Source organism: Pagrus pagrus (assembly GCF_965226575.1).
Source record: "Pagrus pagrus genome assembly, chromosome: 10".
Lineage (NCBI taxonomy): Eukaryota > Metazoa > Chordata > Actinopteri > Spariformes > Sparidae > Pagrus > Pagrus pagrus.
In genome coordinates, this window is record NC_140194.1 from 30,710,688 (window position 1) to 30,722,710 (window position 12,023).

At 41.7% G+C, this 12,023-nt stretch overlaps 1 protein-coding gene across 2 annotated transcripts in view; it reads left to right on the top strand.

Moving 5' to 3' along the window:
• Window positions 1-7,519, top strand: part of plcg2 (phospholipase C, gamma 2) — a 41,250-nt gene extending 33,731 nt beyond the window's left edge. For both annotated transcript variants that reach the window (XM_084365168.1, XM_084365169.1), the window contains 7 exons: window positions 1,991-2,194; window positions 2,735-2,874; window positions 3,579-3,687; window positions 3,801-3,968; window positions 5,531-5,619; window positions 5,730-5,896; window positions 5,985-7,519. In XM_084365168.1, coding sequence (XP_084221294.1) covers window positions 1,991-2,194; window positions 2,735-2,874; window positions 3,579-3,687; window positions 3,801-3,968; window positions 5,531-5,619; window positions 5,730-5,896; window positions 5,985-6,027 — 920 coding nt within the window. In that variant the 3' untranslated portion in view covers window positions 6,028-7,519. The remainder of the gene's footprint in view (window positions 1-1,990; window positions 2,195-2,734; window positions 2,875-3,578; window positions 3,688-3,800; window positions 3,969-5,530; window positions 5,620-5,729; window positions 5,897-5,984) is intronic.
• Window positions 7,520-12,023: the final 4,504 nt, after the last annotated feature.

A 12,023-nucleotide genomic window follows, 5' to 3' on the forward strand; every position in this document is an offset into this window, starting at 1 on the left:
AAATTTGTCAAAACATAAAAGGCTGAATGAATTTGTTTGTAGCTCAAGAAGTGTCAGCTTTGTTAACCTTAAGGATATTCGCTAAAGGAAGCATTTATAAAGTGAATAGTATTGGTCCTAGCACAGAACCTTTAGAAACTCTGTGACTAACTTTGATATGCATGAGGATTCATTCTTAACCTGTACAAACTGAGCTCTATCTGATAACTAGGACTTAAACCAGCCCAATGCAGTTCCAGATTTTTAAATTAAATGTTCCAGTCTTTTGTTTCAAGTTTTGATTCAAATTGAGAGCCAGTTGTGCTGCATAGGACAAATAAATTCAGGCGTCTCAAACTAATGTGCACACATATGTATACCTCTGTTTGCATTATTTTGGTGAATTTGAAAAAAATATGAGCAGAAGTACACAGGGATTTGGCAAGAAATAAACTATAAATGTATTTAATTTGTTGGTTCAGTGCAAGGTTTCAATACGTTATTTAAGAGTAGGGAAATAAGATTTGCACTAACTGTTAAAACTAATCATATGAAAATGTATACAAACATTTTTGTATGAAGTACTTCATGTAAATGCCTCCGTCATGCATTGTAGGGCTGCACCTCCTTCAACTGAATATTTGACCTGAGGCCCCTCAGCTCTGCCTTCACTGTTCTTAAACCACAAGTCAAAGTTTCTCAACAAACAGGATGTGATCAAAGGGAAAGATCTATAAACTAGACAGCTTCCTGTGTTACGCTAGTCTAGATTTGGAAATGCAGTTTTACATACCGCCATTCACACCACAATATTTTTTTTCAGGTGACTGTTTTTTACTGAGATCCACCAAGCCTGACTTCACTGACTGAAACACACAACATCGCAGCAGTATGGCCGTGCACGAATTTAACAATTATGTTGTCATCATTTTTCCATAATGTAGCTTTTGTGTTGTGAAACATGCTGCAACAACTTTGTAGTTAACATTTTAATTTCTATACAGCTGATATGTGCTGACAAAAGTCTTCGCCAGTATGTGGCACGAGCCGACTCCTCCCATATCTTTTTTATTGGGATAATTTGTTGAATCAGTTGCGGAAGTTGCTTGTGAACCATTTGCTGTGGGCTTCCAAGTTTTCCTGAACAGATGAACTGGGATGCATTCATATTGGAAATCGAGAGTACCAACTTGGAAATATCAACTTCTAATTTGCAATGAATTGCAGTATTATCGGTTATATACACCATATCATTAGTATAGTCTAAATAGTTCAAAAACCCCTCAGGAATGAATGAAATGCACTTTCCCTCCCCCCCCCCAAACAATTGTCTATGCTAACCAATTACTGGCCCTTCTATCCCTTATATCTATATGTACATCGTATCTACTTGACTAAACTACTTTAGCTGACCCCACTAGCTTGATAGACAATTTTATCTGAATAGCATGGCCTGGTCAGTAGTCGAGCCACTGTCACCTCTTACCCTTCTACAAGTCGTCCAAATACCCACTAATTAGCAATGCGTGAATCGTTTCTCTTGATCAGTCTTACCGAAGGAAAGAACATTGTTTCAATATGAATTTGTGTGCGAGTGTAAACTTGCAGGCAAGTCTAGAGGGTCTTCAGGTGGGCACCCTCACAGTACCTGTTGTTTTGTTGAGGTGCACCCATGACAGAGAGAAGGCTCAACAGTGTTTCAGTTTCCCCAAACTACCCTCTGTAGCTACTTTTGTTTATAACATCATCAGCTAAAGACATGCAGGATTACAACAGCCAGCTGACAACTACCTGGCACATTGTCATCACTGACAGCATGCTTGACCCACCAATGCAACAAAAATGAAGTATAACATCAGCAGCTAATCATCAGTTGACAACATGTTGAGCTAAAGATATTCAATATAACCACAAAGTAACCACGGCTTCAGTTCAGTTCATTGGTCTTCTGGTAACTGATACGGCCTGAAAACGTTATCAGCGGATCAGCTGTTCTGTTCTCTCTCTTCAGACAGCTACAGCTACAAAGAGATCCGCTCCTTTGTGGAGAACAAGATTCCAGGAAAGAGCCGCACCAAAGAATTCCTGGAGTACAACCGAAAGGCCCTGAGTCGGATTTACCCAAAAGGTCAGCGTGTGGAGTCCTCCAACTACGACCCTTACCCACTGTGGGCCGTTGGCTGTCACATGGTGGCTCTCAACTACCAGACTGCAGGTACAGTAGTTTATCTGGGCTGAGCTCTCAGAAAGTACAACAGTAGTGGAAACTTTTGGTGGCCCACTCAGTATTCTTATGTCTGTCTATCCATTCCCGTGTGTCAGGAATTGGTCACATCAGCCCCATATGTAACCTCGGCACTCTGTGCATTCTTTGACTTGCTCACACTGGCTTCCTTGAGCTAACCTTTCGTTACTTTATTTCCTGTTGTCAGACAGCAACTGTATCTTCAAAGGCATTTTCATGATCTCATGGGTGTTTACTGTCGGCCCCGGATGAGAACATGATATGTAAATGTCTTGCCAATGTACAACATACATCAAGAAAAGGAATTTTCTGTGTTAAAAGTTGTGACCATCTTCAGGCTGCTCGTCACTGATTGATGTAGGGTGAGACAAAGAGGCAGAGCAGGCAGTACATGCTGGAGTCTTATTTGGATTGATGTAATCAGCTATTGAAACCAGTCTTTATGCCGATCATTCCTTCTTACGAGATGAGTTTCACTTAGATTTCTACCATGTGTATGTGTTTACCCAGATAAATACACCCAGTTGAACAGCGCCCTCTTCAGTCTGAATGGATGTACAGGTTATGTGCTGCAGCCGGAGCTCATGCGATATGATAGCTATGACCCTCAGCAGGAGAAGAAGAAGGTCCAGTACAACATTAAGATTCGGGTATGTATGCACACAAACACACACATTTAAAGATACAACATAAGATTTAATAAGATTTCTGCACTAAAATGTCTAAAATCAACAAGACCTTTGTTATACATTTGTTGAGTTGTGTACTTAGATTAGCACAAATGTTTCCAACATTGTTCAAACCCACAGAAATCTTTGTTACTCAAGGTAACGGTGCATTTCAGTTGGTGATTTTCATTAGCAATGGTGGTTGTTTAATGGTGTGTTCATCCTCAGCAAATTTTCAACTTGTGTTGCTTGCGCAGGTTTTGCAGAGGGATTGATTGTTTTTGTTTTTTTGCGTTACTTGTGCAAATGTATATTTGCCCCAAACAGCCGGATTTTTTACCATACATTATCTGTAAGATATAGAGCTATGGCATGCATGTGTTCAGCACTCACCTGAGACTCTGGTTTTTCCCCTCCCCTCTCTGTAATGTTATGTTCATGAAGTAAAATACATTTCCCCTCAAGCTCCAGTCAGCAGTCAATTTTACAAAGCAGTCAAAGGTAAAAAGTAATCTCTGAGCTCTCCTCCTGTTGATAAATAGATCAGATCCAGATCAGAGCAGAATCTGATGTGACTCCAGATGTTTACTCCTCCAGAGGGTCTGGCTCTGCACCTGACCCCCCCGACAATTAACATGTTGTTCAGGAGAGAAGTTTATAACAGCAATTGTATTTGTCTTCTGCAGGTCATTGCTGCACGACACCTTCCTAAGCCTGGCCGCAGCATTGCCAGTCCGTTCGTGGAGATCGAGTTGTGTGGACACACGGAAGAAAAAAGCAAGACCATCGTCTACCGTAAGGAAAGGGGATGTGGGATGTGGGAGGATGAAAGTTAATGTGATGGGAAGGGGGGGATGGAGAAATGATTGAGAAGTGAGACATTGTTTGTGATCATGTACCTGCTGCAGGAGATAATGGTCTGAACCCGGTGTGGAAAGCCCCAGCAGAGCCTGTAGTCTTTAATGTGTACGAGCCGGAACTCACCTTCCTGCGCTTTGTGGTCAATGAGGAGGACATGTTCTCAGACCCAAACTTCCTGGCCCAGGCCACCTTTCCTGTTAAAGGCATTCGCTCAGGTGGGCACACACACATCTCTACTGCACAGCTCACATGAAGCTCTTGTGAAAGTCATTATTAAGCAAGAGTTTTACTTGTAAGTATACTGTAGCTTTTCTGTATAATATACTGACTTTATTACTTTTCAGCTTTACCTTACCTTTTATTTGTCATGAGACAATTCCATACAGTAAAGAGTTAGGAGAAATGTCAAAGGTCCCTTCCTTCATTTGAGACAGGGTGTACTATACTTTTATACAGGAAATGTGAACTACTACAAATACACTGTATTATGTATACATAGTATCACCTCCAGCTATTGTCCCAAGATAGCAATAGTGTTATGAATTTGATTTGACTATCTCCCACTGATTTCACAACAATCAACTTGTAAAACCTTGCTTGAAACAGCTAATCCATCACAGTGAACATCAGGTCTGCTTTTAAAGTTGTTGAAGCTCTGTTACAAAATGATGAAGTAAAATGTCTGCTCGAAAGCGAGGTACAAAAACTGTCTTTACTTTCTGATATGAAGTGATTTGACTGTTTTGAATGCATCTATTTAACTGATATTGAAAGTAAGGGTGTATGTTTGGTTTCAGAAGTGTGGGAGCCCTGCTCATGAAGCTTCATTTTGCTCTCAACACTTGGTAATAATGAAAGACCAAGCTGATGAACATATTAGCATTTATCACATTTGAACTAGTTTAAATAGCATTGCTGTGACATTAAGCCCACTGAATTATTGCAATGGCAAACCTGGAGTATGAATAGTATCCCGCCATAGAGGCACTGGTGCTGGTTTGTTAGGGAAATCGTCCTCAGACACAGTTTGGAAAAGGGCAGGCACTTTAAAAAGATACTTGGCAGGTGATTGGATGAAAAGCCTTTAGTGTCTTCAGTGTTTCAATGAAATACTCTCCAGTTTTGATATAACTGATGCTTTAGCAGCAGCTGCCATTGTTGTTTTGAAACCAACAGTCGCTTTTCTCGCACAAGCACATAGCTTGAAGCCTGGCAGGATGGATTAGAAAGGTCACACGATCATGTGTGTGAACACATCCAGCTGCATTGCAAGGTATCCAGCAAACGACAATCAAAAACAACAATGTGGTTCTTCAATTGTATAGTTTGATATGACTGGGTGGATATTGTACCATCAAGCACAGTCTGATGTTGGTGCTCAGAGAAAAGGCAGGAAAAATGAGCACACAGGGGAAGTCAGCCTTACTAACACATGATTAACACTGTAAAAGCATCTGTTTTTTAACTCTAATTATGATCTTTTCCTAAACCTAACCAAACAGCAACAGAAGACTGAAAAAAAATATGAACACAGAAAATGATAAGTTACAAAATAACAAGCTCCACATAGGACACAAACCCCAGTCCTGTGCTTAACCAACTCAACCACCTGCTCCTTAATTGGAATTCGCTTAGTTGCAATGGTGGTCCTGGAGCAACATTAATGGTGATGTTGCAGGAACAACACCATATAAGTGATATCAGATAAACTTACCATTATTAAGATGCTTGTTTGTGTTTACGTGGAGCTGATTGAATGTTGTTTTTTTATCAACAGGTTACCGCTCTGTTCCCCTTAAGAACGGCTACAGTGAAAACTTGGAGTTAGCCTCTCTGCTGGTCCACATCAGTATACTGCAAGCAGGGGTGAGAACACACGGCACACATCACTGTTGATTTACATACTGTATATCTGTAGTTTGACTTCAGTTTGTATGTATGTCCGTGATAGTGATCACATGACTCTTGTCATTTAGAAAGCAGAGGAGGAGCTGTACTCATCCTCCAGCCAGCTGAAGAAAAAGCAGTCTGAGCTCAGCAGTGAGCCTTTCCTGTACGACACACACACCAACATTCAGCGCTCCACCGCCCCTCGCCAACAGAACCACCTCTCGAGAGAGTTCAGCACCAGTGAGAAACACAGGTTAGCCTCCAACTCACAGGGTGTGATTAAATGACATGCAATATGTTAGGTCTCTAATTATTCCTGCTGTCTTTTTTGTGTGCCCCAGGACAAAAGAAAAGAAGATAAACAACAGTAAGTTCTACTCCTGAGGCCTCGGCAGAACCTCGCCTGTCCACGTTCCACCTGCCTGAGTGGTGGAGAAATGCCGACTTCAAATCTAGTGTCACCTCTATTTGCTTACTCAAAGATCTGCGATCTTTTCAGTTAAAGGGGCTCTATGTAACAATTTGTTGCACATGTACTAATCACTTTTTATTGCCCATAAATAAGCGGATTGTATTTTGACGTGAGAAATAAGACCTTCCCTATCTCTCTCAGTTGCCTATACAAGAGTGTGGACGATTTGTTGAAGGTGTTTAATGCTGCTGGACTGTGGATTTTTCTTTGCGAAGGACTTGGGTCGGATTTTCCGCAACAGTCCAAAGGATGTGACTTTATGCTTGCTCTCGAGTACCTTGTCGCAATGCCTCTCTCCACTTCGCTAACAGGGAGCAACAGTAGCTAGCGTTAGTTTAGAAATGTAGTCCGCTTACATAAACTAAAGACCAGCTTTAAGCACAACACAGACGTTCCATAGAGCCCTTTTAAGAGTTTTTCAAAGTAATTTTATATTTATTTAACATAAGAAACGTGTTCTCAGATATAAAAATTTTGAAATATGTTGACGTAATTTAGAGATTTTTTCTCTAAAAGTCATCCGGCTAATGTAGGAAACCATTACCTTGAACCGAACTGGTTGAGGCAGGTAGAGGGAGGGTTAATTGTGTAAGTTCTTTATGACAGTTTGGATGTGAGGCTGTAACTTTTCCTGCCCACAGACAGCCAGTGTAGTGCTCGACAATTCTGCATCCAGTCTGTAATCAAACTATACAGAATATTTATTTTCAATTGAAAAGGAGTGTTGACTAACTGAAGTAATCATTTCACTGCAGTACAATACTGTTCTTCTGCTAAGGAACTCTCTTTTTTGTCTTATTTTAATTACTGAAAAATGTAAAACAGCTGATATAGAGCTGAAATGGACCGCGGCCTACAGGTGGAGATGTGAGTCTGATGAAATAAAAGGTTTCTTTTGTTGTGTATTTTCACAAAGTTGACATTGTTTTCTGTTTTTGGTAGCGTGTTTTATCTTTAAGGGGCACTATGTAGTTTCGGGGAAGAAATTCAAACTCAGAATTTTACTACTAGGTACTAACACGAACTCAGATTTTTTATTTTTTTTTCATAACTGAATAAACAATCTGCTCTCAGAGGAATTTAAGATCCCCAGAGCATCATTTGAAGCTAGAAAGGTGGCAGGGTCCACCAATATAAACAAAGTGAAACATCATGAAATTGTCCTTTAAGGTCAGTTTGTTTATTTAGTCTGTTCAGGCATTAACAAATAGTCAATGCAGATCCTTCTCTTCTGATTAAAATTTCTTCCCCAAAACTACATAGTGTACCTTTAAAAAGAGAAGTCAAATAAATTAGAACAGGTGACTGAATAGAATGTAATGAGAGCATTTCATGTATTTCATTTGAAGCCGGTGATGTAGCTTTCCTGTAATTCCTCTCTCACCTTCTAATGAATTGAGTCAATAAAGTTTGCTTGGTGAACTATACAGTACAGTTACACTCTATTTCATTTTACTTTACTAATTTGCCTAAAGATGTGTTGGATTTTATTCACTTTAATTCACACAAAAAATAAAGAAAGAAAAAAAGAAATTTTGCAATTTCAACCCACACTCTACCCAAAGGTATGGCCAAGCATGTGGTAAAACTCATGGCCTCCATCCATCCCTCCTCACCCACAGATGTAGTCAGACAGGCCCTAGCCAAAAAATACAGAAGCTTGGATGCAAAATAATTTGAAAATCATTCTTTCTCACGATAACTCACCTTATGATGATGTGGCCTTCTCCATAGCAACAAATTGGGCCAGAAAATGCTACAAGGCCAGGCTGACTGTGCAGGTGGCCTGCTCAATTGTGCCTCTGAACAGTCACATGTGTCAGACTCACTGCCATCCAACCCCCCGAGAGTGGACCTCGAGGACAGACAGAGTCTCCACCCTTACCTAAACCACACAAAATACTGTCAAACCCTAGATCTCTTTATCTAGGACCTAGAACACCACTCGTACTCGAAATCACAAATATGAACAATAGATGGAGTGGGGGAGAGCTGCTGGGATAGAACCAGCTTTGGTTTGGCACCACCTGCTGGGCAAAAGGGGGAAGGTTTCCCCTCACTGGCCCTCTCCCCCATTGTTCTTGTTGTAAACGTTACAACACCCAGTGCGGCTCCCTCTCTTCCCTGGGTCCACTCTCACCTCTCTCCCTCAGGTCCAGACTCCTCCTCCCCGCCTCCCCCTCCTCCTCCCAGCAGACAGGGTCCAGAGCAGGCAGTCCGAAAAAGGACACAGAGTGAGCCATCATCATCCTCCTCCTCTGAGAAGGATTGTATGGAGCCACACTCAAACAGGCCACCTACAGGGGAGCGAGGCAGACAAATTAGGGACAGCTATAGTCGATAGTTAACAGGAGTGAGGGAGAAATCAGGAAAATCACAAAATCAAGACTCAGCACAAAAACTACAAGCAGATCATTTCAGACACACAAACCATTTTTGTCCAGAAATGCTGACCTCCTGGCTCACACCACCTTCTCTGACCCCACCACAAAAAACACCTCTGTTGAGCCTAGGCCCCAGTCCTCCCCGGTCTCTGCATGCATGCATGAGCTGCTGACTGCCGAGGGGAGGACCCAAAATGACGAGCAGCAAACTAGGGCAACCTTTCTTCCCACCTACCACAAGGCCAGACCGGGTAGAGAATTAGTTGACTGGAAGTTCAGGGGCATAAAGCCTATTTGTTTTTTAGGTGACACAACTCTAAATTATATACCTACTTTCCATAACCCAGACATCCAAATTGACAGCTATCTAGGTGCTGCCTTTACCACCTCTGGAAAATCCTGGATTACGCCCAGTCCCCTGACCTCGGTGGACCTCTCCTGTGGTTCGTCGTCCAACATTTTAAACTTCTCCACGTTGTTTCAAGCATGATCCAGCCCATATCAGCCTGCTGTAGAGGAGACTAACTTTCATTCCCACTCCAACCTTCTTTGACAGGGAGGAGCTGCGCAGGGACCTGTACCAGTATCACAAGAGAATCAGATTAATAGATTACTTTCACAGTTCCACCCCTAACATAGTTCCTTTCCCCCTCCTGTCCAGCTGGGAGCCCACCTGGGATCAACTGGACAACCTGGCCTCATTCGCTCCGACCTGCATTGCCTTAACTCCTTCGTCCCCCCTCTATTGATGAATAACCCAGTTCATCAGACAGACCGACAGACAATTAAGACAATACAACAGAATCCAAACATAATTATAAAACCCACTGACAAAGGCTCTAAAATTGTCATCATGGACAAAAAACAATATGCCATGGAAGCCAACAGGCAACTTAACAATCCTAAATATTACAAACCAGCTGATAACAGTATCCAATCACAAACTCAAACAAAAATAGGATCCATTATCCAGGACCTATATTATCAAAAAGCCATTAACACAAAACAGCGTGATTTTCGATTTCGACCGGATGACCCCCCCTTGACAGACTATTTGACCTCCTCCCCAAAATACACAAAGATCCAGATACCTGGAAGGTCCCTGGTACAGTCCCCTCCCGCAGACCCATCATCTCTGACTGTAACAGTGCTACATACAACGTCTCCCTGTACATAAACTCTTTCCTAGGCCCCCTCTCCAGCAGATACCCCAGCTATCTCAAAGATACTTACCAATTCTAATGTAACGATTTTGTGTTTGACAATCAATATTACATCCAGCTACAGGGCACGGTGATGGGCCACAGGTATGCACAGGCCTACTTGAACCTGTATACGAGTGAGTGGGAGAGAGAGGTGCTAGAGAAATGGCTGCTGAAACTCACATTCTATTTTAGATTTCTGGACGATATCATCGGAGGATGGGAACATGGCGAGAATAAATTCAAAGAATTTGTCGATACATTAAATAATCACAAAATACCACCTAGACCCACTTTCAGCTGACTTTTTAGACGCCACAGTTTTCTTTGATAAAGCTAACCATAACACACATAGCACAAAACTACTTGTTTAAGCATCGTTTATTAGGCAGGTGGTTAGCAGTGAGCCAATTAATCATCAGGCCTGTACATCTAGGAAGTTTGTTTTCAATCCACACAGGGTGTAGGGGCTCCAATCACTTCCAAATTCACCCTGGAAAACAAGAATCTAGTTTACTGCATAATATGTCAACCCCGCAATCTCTTATATCTAGGTGAAACAAGCAAAACCCTGCTAACAAGGTTAAAAAAACACCTCTATGATATTAGGGAAGGCAGACTGAACACCCCTGTGGTACAACACTTCCAAACTCACCGCATCCAGCACTTTTCTATCACAGGTCTACAGACCTGTGCGACATTGACTGGGGGCCAGTGCAGAAGACAGTCTGTGGATTAAAAAATTGAGGACCAAGGTGCCTTTAGGCCTCAACTTAGCCTAAATCAGAAGGAGAAAATTGTTAATTACATGATCACACTACCTATCACACTGCAATAAAATGTTTATGTAACATATGTGTATGCTTGTGTGTTGCATTCATTGTTATACATTGTTTTCACCACAAAAAAAGCCTCATCCAGCAGAGGTCCTTCTTACACCACAAATGAACCTTTGCCTCCCATCCTGTCCCATCCTGCTGTTTAAAGGCTGTTTACTCAGTGGTGCCCCCATCTGGCTGCAAACGCTGCACCATATTTATACATCCCCTGTTGCGTGCATGTCAATATAGAGAGTGTAAACTATCAATTACCTGATTTATTATTTATTACGTATTTCTCTATTTTTTTTATTATTTATCCATATATTGAGTTTCATTATTTACTCAATTTTACATTATAATATTATCATTTTCCCTCCTTCTTTTATGATTCTCCCTGAATTATGCATGAAATATGGAAACATAGTGTTTTGTGTGTTCTCCATATGTGTAAGAAGGATCTTTATCGTGGATTTATGACCCTTGTGTTTTGCATGTTTAGCATATACCTGGAGACGATCCACCCCCAGTGGTTTTACTCCAGACTTGGGGTCACCGCTGACCAACTGTCATGATGTTAACTGCTCTATAGGCTTAAACTACACAGCTGCACACATGCGTAACCTGAGGGACCTCTATTTTGAAATGGGAAGTGTGGGCATGCAAAACTTTACCTAGGCCTCTGTTGCCAGTGCACTGGGCCCACATTTGTGGCAACTTAAGCCTCACCAGTTTTAACCTAAACCCTTACCACATCCCTAACCCTGAGGTCTTCTTGTGTATTGAGGAGCTTTACACATGGTTTTTTCATGGTCAAACTGGAACCTGTACTGTACATTTACTGCAACTAGACAGCTTAACTGCTAAACATTCCATCTGCTCCTGACCGCTCTGTTCAGCCACTGACCATCGCTCTCCACTCACTCACTACAAACTGCCCTGTTCTTCAAGTAGCCACGCCAGAAGCCAAGCTTGGTGGATGACATAAAAGTTCCATTTTAGTGTCAGGTCATTTTTTACTAAGTTTAACCACAAAATTAAGATATGTTAAAAAATATAAAAGATTGTCAGGAAAGATCATAAAAATACCAAAACACACTGGGTTGAGCTTCAGATAAACGCTCAGATGGAACTGTTGACAGGAGCATCGTTTTGTGCAACTTATGCAGCAAGGACTTTTCTAACCATCGGAGTACAACAAGCTTAAGAAAGCTGTTTGTGGTCCTTTTGTTCTCCTACAGTCAGCTCAGCCAGTCAAAAGACTTCAATGAAGGCTGCTCTCATGTTTCCTTGCTCATCAGAGTTCGCTTCTCGGAGCACGAAGAAAAGCATTGAGACGGCCTGCAAGATGGTGGACAGGAACGACTTCCGGTTCAAGCGAGGAGTGAGGAAACAAGATATGAGACATACCCTCTGACTTCCTCAGGAGGCTCTCAAGTTTTCAGTTTTGATTTGTTTTGTCATTAGGGGGGGAGGACTGTGGAAATGTGTTTTAAGAGAAATG